This window comes from Phalacrocorax aristotelis, chromosome 2 (assembly GCF_949628215.1).
Source record: "Phalacrocorax aristotelis chromosome 2, bGulAri2.1, whole genome shotgun sequence".
Lineage (NCBI taxonomy): Eukaryota > Metazoa > Chordata > Aves > Suliformes > Phalacrocoracidae > Phalacrocorax > Phalacrocorax aristotelis.
In genome coordinates, this window is record NC_134277.1 from 49284812 (window position 1) to 49300572 (window position 15761).

The 15761-nt window shown below is 44.4% G+C and overlaps 1 protein-coding gene across 5 annotated transcripts in view; it reads left to right on the plus strand.

The window, feature by feature from the left end:
* The window catches only part of KIAA1143 (KIAA1143 ortholog), a 63347-nt gene that overhangs the window by 11965 nt on the left and 35621 nt on the right, over positions 1-15761 (plus strand). Inside the window, exons 4-5 of one of the 5 annotated variants that reach the window (XR_012659007.1) lie at positions 3691-3835; positions 7329-7558. The exons of 1 other annotated variant lie outside the window; for it this stretch is intronic. Coding sequence is in view for 2 of the 4 variants with exons in the window: in XM_075083465.1 (XP_074939566.1) it covers positions 7329-7490 (162 nt within the window). In the remaining 2 variants the exon portion in view is untranslated. Of the gene's footprint in view, positions 1-1302; positions 1399-3690; positions 3836-7328; positions 7559-8193; positions 8445-15761 lie in introns of those variants that run through there. 3 more of the 5 variants (XR_012659006.1, XM_075083465.1, XM_075083463.1) reach the window with 3 other exon arrangements.

Genomic DNA, 15761 nt, shown 5'->3' on the forward strand with positions numbered 1-15761 from the left:
ATAAGAACTTTCTAATAAAGGGGAAGCCAAAGCGAGCACATGGGACTAGGACTGGAATGGACAATCTTCCTGGTTTTTTTTTCTCTCTCTCATCCCTGCCCCCATCCCCAGCCCTTTTCCCCTCCTGTAGTGGGGGAATGCATGTTTTGTTTTTTTCTTTTTTTCTCCTTCTGGAGCTTCCTCAGCTTAAGTGTGAAAGAAGTGCTGTGGAGGAGCAAGGTGAAAGTAGCTGTGGCCTGTTACCTAATATGGGGATCTTGTACAGTGTTTATTAATACAGTCTTTGAAATTTCCCAGTTCATTAAGACTCCAAAACATTTATTGATGGTGGTGTTAGTTCTTGCTTTTCTTAGCTGAGCAGTAAGCCAAAACAAACCTGGTGAACTGTAGGAGCATTGCAGAGATGGATGCTTATAGTGGAGGCTTTTTATGTTGCAAAGGAGCTTGGATGTCATCAGGAAAGGTGAGATGCTCTGTCACCTTTCCTTCTTTTGAAGTAACAGAATCCTTCTCTAAATGATAGGAATCAAGGTGAATCATCAAGAGTGCTGCATTATTGAGACAGAAATTGCAAAGACATGGGACAGAATGAGCAAGCAAGTACACGTGTGGGCAGGTGGTCCAGGGGTTCCTACCCTTGCTTATATTTCCAGCCTGTTTCTCAAAACAAATTTGTTGAACTGCAAATGGTCATTTCATTGGCCTAAACAGGAAGGAATGAGTCAGAATTCTATTCTGATAGTTTTTCTATCCGGCACTTTTCCAGGAAATATCATTTGGTGGATCAAAGGCTGTGTTTTGCAGACACTGTACACAAGAATCCTGTATTTAGCTGTTCTAATTACATATTTTTTTAAGTTTCATCACAGAACTTAATGTCTTTTTTTACAGTACTTCAGTATATAATCCTGTTAGGAAGCTGCAGATGTATAATGAAGCAGGAAGTAGCAATGTCATCGTTTGAGCTGATTGTTTCCCTCGTGCTGTAGTGTATAAACTAAGTAATGCTTCACTTGGCTGTGTAGAGCCAATTGCATTCTCAAGGACATCAGGCATGTCTGAAGATGAGTCATTACCTTCGGTACAGCAGTAGTAGTATGATATGCAGTCTCAGCAAGCATTTGTCCATTGAAGTTGGTTAATAACCTATAGCCCTCTCCCGTGGCAAGATGCCAATAAATCAATCCTTTGTGCATTCAGCAAACTGAAAGGCTGGTGTATCAACTGCCTCTTCAGTATCATCCCTTTGTTCCCATTCCTAGAGTGAGGTGTTAATCTGCAAAGAGATTTTTCATGTTCTAGACCTCCCTGTCTGCCCTGCTTTCCTGAGAGCATTCCAGAGGCAGCAGTAACAAGGGTAGACATGAAGACCAGGGGAGAAACACCACAGGTTTTTAGGTGAGTGACTGCAATCTCCTGTAGGCTTCCTCAAGATTTTGAGAACCTACAAAATATCAGAGCCAGGCCCTGGGAAGTAACTTTCTGCTGGAGGAAATGGATGGGACCAGTCAGGAAAATTACACAAAATTGAATTCTACAGTATTTACTCTGCTATCGCGTCTTATTTTTTGTTGGAGGTAAAGCAACAGCTGGCAAAAGCAGTGTTTCCTCTGTCAGGAGATGTAAAGTGGCTTTGGTGCCATTCCAATCCATATGGCAAAGGATTCCTTTTCCTTGACTCCTGTGGCAGTCCTCAGTGCAATGCCTGATTAATTAAGGCCATGGGCAAGAGGGAGCTACCTTGTAATAGGCAGAAGTTATTAGAGGAAGGTGTTGTCAAGCCTCCGTGGGGTAACGGTGATCACTGCACGCTTTTTGTTTTGATATCATGAAAGAGTTGTTCCTTTAGGGACAGCATAGTAACAACAAACTTTAAAAGGGCAGATTATAAAACTATGAGGAAAATGGTTAACAGCAGGCTGAAGGGCAAAGAGGAGTACTTAAAAACCATAGAGATCTGCCTGGAGGCTATTTAAGAACATTGTATTAGAGGCACAGATGGTTTGTACACCTCTGAGCAAAAACATAGCGTACGAGGAAGAATGAAACTCGCAGGGTTATGTGGGAGAAAAGCGTGAGTACAGAAAGGTTGAAAACGCATCCCTTAAAAATGACGACTGCCTGAATGACAGACTAGGAAACGTTATCAAGAGAGCGGAAAGAGCTGGAATGTGTCAGTGCTAAGAAAAAGACTAGTAGCTGCTGACTTTGGATTCCCAGGATGAAACACTGAAAAGAGTGATTCTAATAATGATCTGAGCACTTTGCCTTTGAAAACTGGGCTACTGCAGATGAGTCTTCACCAGAAAAACAAGGATGCTCTTAACGTGCTCTTACCAAGATCGAAAATCTTAGTAAAGCCAAAGCAGTCTGAAGCAGTCTGCGGTTTTAATAGGCCAAATTTAAGAGTAAAGGAGCCCATTCAAACATTGTTTCTCTACACTAGGACTTCAGTTTCACCTTGTGTTAGATTCAGTGCCAAAATGATGTTTTTAATCTTTGCCAAGGAAGGTAGAGAAAAAAAATTTCAAACGCTTCTAAAAAACTCTGATTTTTAGTAAAAGCAAAAAGCCTACCTTTGTTCTGGTACAGCTTTGGGCTGAGAGGGAGGCTATATGATAAGGACGTAGTGAGGTTTGCAGAGCTTTTTTGCCCCAATGTGTAACTGGGCAGATGCAGCATTTTTTTGTCATGTTTCTGAGAACAGGAACACACTGATTATAAATTAGATGGGGAACATCTCAAGTACCACAAATCTGATGACGTGTGCAAAAAAAGCATCCTTGTGAAATAATGAAAGTTAGTTTCTGGTTTAAAACTGGGGAAAGGCAGGGGAAGGTTAGAACAACTATTTTGGCAATAAAAATCTGATGCACACAGTCTCAGTGGGACTAGAGCCCTGGCATCTAGGCTGTTTTATTCTGCCCTGTTAAATTGAAACAAACAGTTCAGCTGCCTGAGTCTCTTCTTTTCTCCTCTGACATGCCAACTATCTCGAGAGAAGAGATTAAGCATTGTTCTGATGAGTGCCGCAGCAGCAGCAGTTTTATAATTTAAGGGCTGCATAAAATTTATGGAGCACTGAGAAAAGCTTAAATCAATTTTATGGTTTTCATAAATTATTGCAGGCAGGTGATGTCTGTGTAGAAAGCCAGTGATGTCTGAACTGTTTATCCAATGGACAACAACATTCAAAATAGGGATTTTCAAAGGCACCTGTGGGAATTACGCATTTGAGTTTGACGGGAGTTAGGTGGTTTGTTCCATTGAGCTACTTAGGATTCCACTATTATATTTTAATCATGCCAGATTGTTTCAAATACTCTGTAAAAAATCAATATTAGATGAAGGTCAAATTCAGAGCAATTTTTAAATTTCACTGCTATTGTGCTTAATGTGCTTATAAACAGCAGGGGTGGGGGTAGGCATAACTTGAATTCTATTTCAGGTGAAAAAACACTGTGGCACTTGAAGAGTTGACCCTTTTCTTACCACAGTGTAGTTTTGGGTTGTTGTTTAGGCCCCATTACTGTGAGGAACTTTGTTCTCTCTTGGCTTAAGGCTGTTTGTGCAAGTTACTCTAGCTGCTACGGAGAAGGATCTGCCTGTAGAGCAGAAAGAGTACAATACCTGGTTCCTTGTCACACATTTCAAGGTTATGTAAGACAAATATGGTTCCTTATATTACAGACATGAATAGAGATTGAAGTTTCCTTCTGGACCGCTAGCCAAGGTGGAGCTGATAAGATATAGTTCCCATTTCATCCTATTTTGGGTATAGTTGGTGCTTGCAAGAGCCTTCACCTCACTGGGCATTATGCCCATCAGGATACAGGTAGGTTGGGGACCTTTCATCATGTTGGGATACCTCTGAGCTATAATATTTGGTGTTTAATTTTCTGTATTTTAAACTTCTCCAACTCCTCTAAAAAGATATCCTTGTATTTCAGATTATTACAGACTGAATATGCTAAACATGGTATTAGTGGGAAGAACTGTTGTTGAATGCCTCTGTGCTGGTTGGGCAGCTTGGGCTAAAGTATTTTTGGATGTTACTCCATTGCTCTCAAAAAATTATACTGATAAGTACATGAGCTCCTTCCTAAACCTGAACAAGGTTGTCTGAGGTGAATAGGTTTAAATTCAAGGAAGTAAAGCATTGGACAGTCCAGGATCTTGCCACTGAATTCATATAGCCCACAACATACATAAATGATGGGAGTGACTGACTCAGTAGTCATTCTGCAGGGATCTGTGACTGCTGTGAATTAAAAACCGAACACAGGCCACGGTGTGAGGAAGGCTAATACAATTTCAGCCCTATAAATAATGTGTCATGGAGAAGAAATGTGAAGTAATCCTACCCTACTTATTCTCTGATTCAGACCTCAGCTGGAGTAATGCATCTACTTTTGTGAGCTGTACTTCAAAAAAGAAAAATGTAGACCAGTTGCAAAGTCCAGCAGAAAGTAGTGCTATTGATCAGAAGTCCAGAAAACATGACCTGTGAGGACAGATTGAAAGTGGGTTTATCTAGAGAAAGGAGATGCAGGGGAGGGAATAAGAATGTGATATCAGCCTCCAGGTATGTAAAGCTTGGTGCAAAGAGAAAAGTAATAAATTGTTCTCTGTGTCCACTGGGAATACAAAAAGAACTAATGGATTTAAATTGCAGCAAAGGAGATTTAAGGAAGACATTAGGACAGGCTTTCTAGTTGTAACAGTAGTGAAGTACTGAAACAGATTGCCTGGGGAGGTTGTGGAGTCTTCATTGCCAGACGTTTTAAGAACAGGTTAGACAAACATCTGTCAGGAATGATTTGGGTATAATTGATCCTGCCTTAGGGCAGAGGGCTGGACTAGATGACCTCACAAGGTCCCTTCCAGCCCTGTTTTTTATGGTTCTCTCATTAGGAAGGTTGATGTGATATTCCTAGGACCTCATCATTCCTTTTAAAAGCAAAAACATGCTATAGCGATGCCAAGAGTCAGATTTAAACTGACTGGGAAAATTCAAAGCTTAAAGTTGATATCTCACCTGTAATTATTAATACTTGAATGCATGTAGCGCTTGTTCAAAGGCTAAATACTTGGAGGTTACACAACTGAGTCTTTTACGACCAGCTCATGATCTTTTTCACCAGCATAAGAATCTGTTTCTTCTAGCGTGTATTAATGTTACAGACTGCAACTTCCATTTCGTCATTTGAGTAAGTAGCAGGCATTGGTCTTTAGCATCTAGCATATTCCAGCTGGGGTCACTCTGATTTCACATGCCATCACACGTTTGGCCACACGCTGTGCTACCGTGCACTCACTCCAAAGCTCGTTCTGCCCCTCCGATTTATCATGACGCTAGTGCTCAGCTTCATTACGTGGCTGTCTTCAAATCACTAATGCGCTGTTAATGTGCTCAGTACACTTCTCTCCATTCTCAGACACTGGATATTCCTCCTCCCGCTTTCTGCTCACATGTTCTTTTATTCCAGTTGATAAATTTCATTTTCATCTGTCTTTTGCTGCTTTCCCTTCAAGCTGTGCTTGTGTTACAAACTGCGGTTCAGCAGTTTAGCAATTGGATTGCATCCAAATATTACCAAATGCCACATCTTTTAATATCAGGCAGAGCAGCTTGAATTTTCTTCCTCAGAGTGCTGTAAAAGACACACTAGCATGTTTTCTGTGCAAATGCCAAAAAAAAAAAAAATTAACAAAAGATGGGGGGGTGTGAAGCAAGCTGAAATGTCTGTATTCCCAGAATTTTGTATTTTCCCTGATTACGGGTTTTAGTTCATGACCCAGCTGCTGATTTATGTAACTGGGTGGAACTATGCCAGTTTTGAGCAGCCAAGAATTTGGCACTGTCACTTTGGTGCCTGGTGATACCCTAGTGTTCAGCGATGTGCCCCGTATGTTTTTCTCTCCAAAGGCTATGCCTGGCAATTAATTATAACAGTATTGCCAAGTCCTCAGGTTCTAAAACTCCTATGTCAAACCATGAAGTAGGGTTATAATATATATATTATATATTTGATGTGAATTTGAGTTTGGCCTTCAGTGTTCATGGCTTTTGAGCTTTTTTCTTCAGCTACATGGAGAATAGAAACTAAAGTAAAAATAAAACCAAAACCAGAATAAAACTGGGCTTTTCACATAATCACAGAATGCTTCTAGAAGCTGAGATTTGAAAAAATTCAACATATACCATGAAAGTTGGTAACCTTGTGACTGGATATTTGGCCATTAAATTGTTTTACTGCATACAGCAGAGAGAAGGATGCTATCAGTTGGTTTTCGTAATGATGAAATGCTTGTCAGGGTGCTGTTAAGACACCCTTTCCCCTATGTATCTTCAATATTCCCGTGTTACAGACTGACCATGTTCATTGAAGTGGTGGGTACTGCATGAGATTTGCCGTAGAGTAGGACTTCCCTTGACTGCTGTGGGCTTTGGATCAGAGTCAAGAGTAGCTTTTGCCATGGTTACACATCTGTTTCACTAGAGACTTGCCCTTCACGTGTTTTGGAGATAGATGGGCAAACAACACAAATATCCTGGTGCATCCAGATCATGGCTACCTTCCTTGTCTTTTTTGGGGCATTCTTTGTGCATATTCCTCAGCTTCTGCTGTGGTTGTGTAGGTGGGGGATAAAGTGCACCTCCAGGTTGGTGCTCCAGATCCCATGTGCCCCCTAAATTTCAACTTAAGATGCACTGTCCTTTGTCTGAGGACTAATTTCCCCCATGTCACCCCACATCACTTGTTTCTAGTTTGTGCTTTGCATTGCTCAAAACACTCATTTGCTCTCCCCTGTGGGTACAGTCCATGGCAAAGCATCACTTAACCTTAAAATGCAGTTTCATTCATTTTGCGCATTGGTTAACACTGAGATTAAGATGAAGGTAAACCTTGTTATTCAGACACAGTAATGGGGATCGTTTCCTGGTCCTGTCGTATGTTTACTGGTTCTTAACTTCTTGTTTTCCCATATTGGCAGTTCACCACATACCCTAGTGTGAGGAGAATAATACTTTTTTCCTACCCCTTTTGTGTCTATCTCGCTTATTTACATATGGTGGCAATTCTTTTGGATTGTGAGTCCCCCGGTGCATTTTTCCTTGTATCTCTTGGGCCATTTGCTCTTTAGTTCCCCCTTCCCCCTGCAGCCCTAGCGCTGAGGCTAACGTGTCATCCAGCAAGTGTTCCCTGCAGGGGGGGAAGGGGACTGTTCATTGCATGTCCTCAGCAGAACTGAAGGAGTGAGGTAAGGTGTTTGCATCCTGTCACACCTCTGCAAACCTCCTGTGTTGTCCTCTTTGCCCTCAGCTTTGGGTTGGCACAAGGCAGAGGCTGAAAGTGCCTGTGAATGGTGCTCCAACATTCCCCCAGCTTCTCTGCGTCGTGAAGGAGTTCAGAGTCCATGGTGGCTGCAACACCGGCTGGATTTGGGGTTTGAGTGAGTTAGAGACTTTTATGTGTGGATGCTAGCTTTTTTAAGGCAACTTTCAGAGCTTGAAAGCCTGTGTAGGCTCTAATAAATGAATGCTTTTATCTCAGGTGTCGGCTTTAGTGCAGTCATTCACTACCACACGCACAAATATATACCCATGGATCTTGTTGAGCTGTGTGGTTTACAAAGCCTGTTCCTAGGTGATGGTTTGACGGGACAACACAACGCTCCTGTACTACAGGTTTACACAGCACCTACCCCAGAAGAGCCCCAATCTGTGCCACAGACTCTGGAGTGCTACTTTAGTACAAAAAATAATAGTAATTTGTAAATTAATCAGGGAGATTTAAAAAATCAATCTTCTTTAGCAAACAGCAATTATTGAAATGGTTGGAGTTATCGCTGAGGACTGAGCATATAAAACGCTTCAAGATACAGAATTGGATTCTATAAACATGTAATTCTTTTATCAATAATTCTTATAAGCAGGCTTCTTTCTACACTCTCCCTTTTGCCAAAACTCTCCCCTCTGTTATATACTGAGCTCATTTCCCTCTTGGATAGCTGCAGATTTGTTGGTATACAAATTAATTTTGTTATTGACTAGAATGAACATTTGGAGGATAAGAATACCATTGCTATTCATACCTAAAGGTAATCAATACAGCTACAGAGGAATAACTATCTTCTGACCAAGTAAGCATCCTCTCTAGCCTTATTTCCTTTTTCTAAAACCCACAGGACTGTATTCTGGGAGCTGCACATGTGAACAAAGCAGTGACGGGCAACAGCATTTACATCATGTTACCAAAGAAGGTTCACAAGAGGGAGAAACTTCTCTCCTGGTCTTGCCTCTGACCATGCTCCAGCTCAGCAGTTACTCGCTCATAATCTATGCCTACTCTTTGATCGCAGCGCTGATAATTATTTGTCCATCATCAAACTGTTATCCCAAAAATAGTGGAGAAGAAATAAATCCCTACGTGAAGTGGTCTGATCTCTGCTTGGGAATGGCAGACAGCAGTCTGTGTCTACAGCTTTTAAGAGAGAGGACATGTGAGGGGACATTGCGATGATGTGGTGTGATCTACATGAGCCTGGGACCTGTCTGCAAAACCCGTACTATTAGCACATAAAAAAGCAAAGGAGAGGGGAAAGAATAGCAAACAGTGCACGGTTTGCCCTGTTTCTGGCCTATCCCACTGCCCAGCTCCAGTTACTCCTGACTGATCATCGGTGCCGTTTGTGGCGTTTCAGGGTTTTCTTGCTCAAAGGCACCCAGGAGATCTGCACTCACTTGTAGCCTTAATTTACGTCTGAAATCAGTCGGGAGCTGACAGACCCTCAGAGCTACATTTTGCTTTGCTTCAACCGGCTGGTCCTTTCACCGAGCGGGTGGGAGGAGGCTGCCGGGAGCCCCGCCAGCCTGAGGCAGCACCAGGGCGATTTTGGGGGGCCTGTGTGGGCCTTACGCCCTCGGCTGAGTCGAAGGAGTGGGCCCGGCGCCGAGCAAGGGCAGACACCCGGGGAGGCGGGAGGAAGGCGGTGGTGGCCGCGGCCCTCTGGCTGCTCCAGCGAGCCCGGCTTCCCTTCACAAAAAGGCTTCCTTCAGCGCATTTCCCTCAGCTAACAGCCCGACCGAGGCCGCAGCCCCTGCCACCTTTCCCCGCGGGCTGGGCGCAGGCTGCAGCGCGGCTACGGGACGGCAGGTGGCGGCCGCGCCTCAGGCAGCGGGGCGGGAGGCCGCCTCCGCGGCGGGCGGGCAGGCCGGCGGGGCCGGGCCGTGCCGTGCCGTGCCGGTGTTCCCGGGGGTTATCGCCGGCTCTGCCCTTACTGGCGCCCCCCCGACACCTGCCGCTGGAAGAGCGCGGCTCGGCGGCGCTGCCCAGCAGGATCCGCGGCGCTGCCCAGCAGGATCCGCGCCGCAGCCCGCGCCCCGTCGCCCGGCCCCGCCGGCCTTTCATCGCGGCGGGGGGCCTGGCTGGGAGGCAGGGAGGCTTTCCTCAGGGCTGTCAGCAGAAGAGTTGCATGGCGCACGGCTGCGGTTTTGGTTGTTTTGGGTTTTTTTTTTTTTTTTCTTATTTCCCCTCTTCTCTTCCCTTTTTTCTTTCCCTCCTCCCTCTTCTACTTATCTAGGGTAACATCTGCTGCTCGGGTTTATATTTAATTTGGGATGAGCGAGGAACAAAGTGCTGTGAGGGGCAAGATCCAGCGATGCCAGCCTCCAGTGAAAGCTGTGTTCTTGGGTTGCCAGCACTGACTGCACCGTGGGGCAGCCACTGCACCGCTAGTGCCCGCTGGTCCCCTTTCGATACTCCCTGGCTGCCACGTTGGCTCCTGCCATGCACTGTGCTGCCATGGGTGAGTGGGAGCCAAGGCTTGGGGCACCTCGCAAGGGTGTCAGAGCCTCAGGGCTGGCTGGCCCCAAGGTGAGGATGAGGATGGGGACAGGGACGAGGATGAAGCACGCCAGGGCTTGCATGCTCCTCTGGCAGCTGACCTCCACGACCCAGGATTAGCGGCCTAATTGATGGGCAGCTCTGAGTGAGGCCCCTTGTGTTGGTTGGAGCAGGTGGGAGATTAACTGCAGGGAGGATGGGGGACTGCCTGTGGAGCACCCAAAAAAGAGGCCAAAAATAGGGCTTACCAGGACAGCCTTAAAATTCAATGAAGAAAAAATGTAGTGGAAAAAGATTCCCCTTTGTGACACAGGGTACTTGTTATGGGCTATGTCTTGCAATTGTTACAGAGGTGGAAGCTAAGTCATGTGGAAAGTCTCCACTGGCTTCAGTGACAGCCTCTGTAATCAGCCCCACAGGGTGTGAGGGAGGCATAGCCCAATTCTGTGTGCCACCATTGAAACTTTAATATCATCAATGTCTAAATCTTTCAAGTTCTCTTTGATTTGGCTGGCTCTATTTGCAGTGCCTGTCTGCCATCTATTTGTGTTATTTATGACTTCTCTCCCAGCACAGATGTGCCCAGAACTTTATTAAGTGAAACATACTGGAGTTGAATATTTAGCCTGAACTACAATATGTAATGCAAAAGGAGAGGCCCTAGTACGATGTGATTTCTAATATGTCATAAAGAGCAGAAGAGTTCAGGTCAAGTAATCAATATTTGTGGAATTGCAGAGTAAAATTTCCAACTACTGGATGTTTGATACAGGGATATTTAATCATCAGACCTTGTATGCTTACACTGAGCCTGTATGCATAGGCGTTGTCCTAGAAAGGCATTATGTGCTGGAGACATAAAAGTCATTCTGGAGGTGAGTTATGTTTTGTGATATCTCTGAATGTGACTTGTTAGGGGAATAGGATCCGTGCACACATCAGGTAATGAAATTTGCACAATATGATATGGGACAGGAGTTCATTTAAATGGTTCTGCCATTTGGTGGCTGCCTGACTACTTGCAGCTTTTCCTCTGAGTGCCAGTCCTCTCCTTTCTGAAATGAGGACAGTTAAGATAGCTGTCCTTTTAAAAACATTATGAAACCTGCTGGTGAGCATTTTCACATGCTGTTTTCTCTTTGCTTTATAATTGTATTTTTAAATAGAAGTGGGCAGCAACTGAGATTTTGAGCCAAATGCTTATGTTAGACATAGGTGGAAAGCCAGTCCTATGTCCACAAGGTCCACCTTTCCTTCTTAAGCTACCAATTCCACAAGCTTGAATGCTTTTCAGAGACCTCTGTAGACTTAACTGAATAAAACCAAGGGATGAACAAGTAATTATGTTTCTCAAGCAAATACGTATATGTATATTATCAAACATGAGCATCTGAAATGAAGCATCATAATTCTTATTTGGCATTTGAATATCTATCCTCTGTATTCTCATCTTTTTTTAGGTGATAGCTTTTTAGCTTTTTGAGGCAGAGGCCTTTTTCCATGACAACTTCCAGTTTCTCATCAGTGTACGCAGTGCAGGGTGCAAGGAAGGTAAAGGAGACCATCTCACCTGCACTGGGGTTCCTTTGCTGCAGCAGAGCAATTTCTTTAAGTGCCATCTGTCTTGAACATTTTGAGGCACTAAGCGAAGGTTCCCCAGCCCCACAGTTGGCTGCTGTGGTCCTGCTGATGGGGTTCCACCAAGACAACATTGAGACACGTGCCAGAGAGGAGGGAGAGGGGAGGAAGAAACATGCTCTGTCTCTAGACACCTTTATTCTATCCCGCCTTCCTTTCCCTGCCCCTGGGAAGCATAATTTCTGTGTAGGCTGTCTGTCCTCAACTATGAGGGAGGGAGACAGCAGTACACCAGACACCGATGCAGCAGAGCCATCACTGCTCGTTACTCCTCGAGAGAGATGGGACCTGTGGGAATAGCTATGCTGTTCATTGCCACTGAAACAGTGCAGGCCATGGCCACTGTGGTGAGATCTCACTTAAAGCTGCAATTTTACTTTCTCTCCTTTCTCTCTACCAGCCTGGGTGACTGCACACCTTGCTTGTGCCTCCAGTTGGCGCTCTTTATAGCCCCAGTGATGACAAGAGGCTCCTAAGTGAAAATTATTACAAATAAATGGGTATAAATAAAATATCTATTAAGAATTACAGAAAGTAACACTACTGATAATTAAATTGGCCACCCCACGTGCAGTACATCTAACCAGGGTTAGCTTCACTTTTCTTCGGCAGCTATGTCCACACTGTCTTGAGGCGAAACTTCAGTTCCCCTTTGCCTGTCAGGCAGGCAGTGAGCCTGTTAGCGTAACTCCTTGAAGCCAGGCCTCTTTACATGGCTAAGCATGTCTAACATGCTCCAGTGCCACCAGGCACACATGGGGAGCCAGGCCACAAACTATCTGTGGGGGCAGCTGAGCTCGCTGTAACTGAAGGCACTCCAGAAGCTGCTCTTTCAGAGAGGTCCAGACGAAACCAGAAAGGCTGTTTACTCCATGCAAAATAAAGGTTTAAAAGCTCAGGCATCCTTTCTAATCTATAGGAGGGGAGCTCTGATGGTTGTCTCATGGATATTGCTCTATTTCAGGGAGTCTGAATGTGGGGCAGTTGTCGCCCCTCCCGGTGGGGGATCACAAACAGGTGCCAGGGTTTTATGACCATCCGGGCCTTCTCAGGTTGCTGAATGGTGGGGGAATCCCTCCGAGATCCTGCCCAGCTGCGAAGGGGATTCCAGGGGGTTCCTGCTGTGGAAAAGGCTGACAACCCAGCTCTGCTCTAATTATAGCATCAGAAGGAGGCAATATTAGAGGTACAGATGATGGAGGGTATTCACTGCCCCCCTCTTTTCTCCAGGAAACGCTTTCCGTTCTTTGCACCCAGTTTTATCAGCTCAGGGGTACTGAAAGCTCAAGAGCTCCTGGTGCTTAAACCAAAAATGAAACAAAGAAAGTGAGAGAAGGTTGATTCAGTTTCTTGTATAACAATCTCCACCCTTCAAACTTGGGGATAAGTGTTTGCAGAATGAGTTCTCCCACCATATGCAAAGACTTTGTCATCACACTGATCCTTGTCATCACATCTGCTTGATCAAAGCATTCCTGAACAGAAAGTGGGGGTTGCCATTGCCAAGGGAAAAAAAAAAAAAGTAGCTGTATGCCTTATCCAAGCCTGTCGTTGCTCTTATGGCTGCACTCGCAATAGGTGCCGCCTTTGCCTGCAGAGCCAGTATTTAACACCTTTGTTTACAAAAGCTCCAGATAACCTCCTCGGCAGGAGGTGCTACAGAAGAGCAAGAGTCTCTCCTAGCTTATTCAAACAGAGCCCCAGGGTTTCTGAAGAATGTACAGGAAACGCCGTCCAGGAATTAATATTCACACTATCCCTTACCTATTTGTCAAAACTTAATTTTGTTTAACGGGGTTTTTAAATCCGCACAGTCTTCTCCACATCCCTTCTCCTCCACCCTGTGGTAGTTCATTCCTGGACTATAAGCATTTGCACTGGCCAAACGTATCAGTGGATTTAAAAAAATGAAACAGGTACTTTACATGTAATTAATTTAGTGATTTGCTCAGCTGCTGATTCACGTGCATAACCTCAATTAACATTAATGGGAGTTATGTAGGCATGTCAAGGGCAGAATAGACCCCTAATAATCTAACATGGAATGTTATTACATTACTGCTGTAATTATATCCTGCACACACATCATTTCTACTTTGCTTCATGAACTGCTCTTCAAATGCGGTGGCTACGCATCTGTTACGCTGCGTGCATTAACACTGAGGTTACACTAAGCGTTATCCTTCCTTCTGCATTGTTCTGGTGCCTGCCTGCAAAAGATACATGTAGCTAAATAAGTAACCAGCCAGCTGGTGTTTTGCAAAGCTCCAAGTTTTGTTTTTTGAAGGTAATATTGGAAGCCAGAAACAATCGCAAAAGCAGCAAACCTCAGCAGAACAGCATATCACCTCTCCTTCAGCGTTTTATTTTTATTTATTTTAAATTGGAATCTGAGCAAGCATGGCCAAGACACCTTTAGCCTCATGGTCAAAGCAAGTTGGGCGTACGTGAATCACGCCTCTCAAGGAGGTGTTGAAACAATTCTGCTATTCTGGAGGTTTTTTGGTCTTTGTTAAATGCTTCGGGGGGAGAAAGAGGAAGAGCGGTCCTAATCTTGTGCACAAGTGGGATGTTACTGGAAACTAAAGAAATTGAGAAAAATGAACCTTATCTAACTAGTATAAATAGCAATTTTCAGGTGATCTAGCTTAACACAGCTGGCTCAGTCTGCTCTGCCTCTTATTCTGTCCAGTGAAGTCATATATGGACAACCACTTTCCAGTTTTGGCTGTGGGATATATTCTGCCTCAGTGTTTGTACCACTGCTCTCTGAACTGTCACATACAGTTCAGTATTTTTGTCTCAAAGCTCTTTCCTGCACTTCTGCAGAAGATAAGGCCTAACACATTTCTGAGTATGTGGGTTACTGTTCAAACCTGCATGTTTGTACTAGCATAGTATGTCCCTGCAACTAATAATCAGCTCCCTGTGGCCAACTTGCTGTGACAATAGTGCCCAGTACCTTGGATGTGATACTGCTGTGGCATCAGAGGTACGTAGAGTACGCCTGCACCTTTACAGGATCACACAGCTAAGCCAAGTAGTTCAGATTAGCTTGGCAATTAAGGGATAGTGAAAATCAGCGAATCCTTAATACTGACTGACAACATGGCACTACTTGATGAAAAGGGAAAAAAGAAGCATTTGCAAAAGCTTGAACCTTGTGAAACAGCCAAAGCCCCCAAGTTAACACACTTTTTATATGATCGCCATCAGGCAGGCAGTGTTCTGGGCTGAAGGTACTGGCTGAGCTAATACCAACATCCACCAATCTCTTATCAAGCAATTTGGTTTTACTACTTCTATTTGTGTAGGCCCTAACGTTTTGTTAAAGTGTTTGCTAAAACAGAGCTCTGTTTCCAAGGTAACAGCTACCTAACTTTATTACTAAAACTGCACTAATTCAAACAGGGTTCTGAACAAACAGATTCATGTTAATTTCAAGCTCCATTAAAAACACAAGGAAAAAAAAAAATCAATGTTTGCCAAATGGAAAAAGAAAAGAAATCAATAGACAAATTTTATTTTCAGCCTTTTAAGTGGAGTTTTGTAAACTATAGAGGTTAAAAAAGTAAAACTACATGAGAGTGGTACACAGCAGCCTTGTAAGCTGCACTGTAAACAGGAGAACAAAAAGATTCAATGGTAGTGTAGGAATAATTATTAGGGCTGGAAACCCCTGAGAAATAGAGGCACAGAAGTGGAATGACCTGTCTCAAGCCACGTGCAGTCTGGTGTCCTGACATCTTGTCCAGTGCCCCTGGGCTGTGACTCACAAGCAATGGCCAAAAGCCTCAGAGAAGAGCAAAGGTATGATTGTATCATGTCCTACATTACTCTTAAGTAGTGTGGGCGACAGCAGCTGTGCCTCTGTTACTGCCAGGGCTCTATCATTTGCTAGCAACCAACATGCAAACACTCCAGGGATCCCGGTTATGTGGTTTGATTCCTAACATGTGCCAAAGCCCCCACTGCCCCCGTTTTCCCCACTGTCGTTACCCTTGCCGGCAAAAAGGCAGGTACGCTGGCATGTTGCGTTCTGCTGTGTGGGCACAGCCAGCAGCATGCTGGCACGGTGACAGCTGGAACTATTGGGTGATGTATGCCGCTCAAAGGGGTCTTGGGGATGGGGTATCACTTGCAGTCGAGATGCCGGCTAAGCATTTGGGAGATCTACGTCTATCTCCTCCCTGCTCGGAGCCTCTGTGCTACGCGCCCACCTGTAAGATGGGGGTCAGAGGTGTCAGTTTCCTGATGACATTTTGAGGCTAA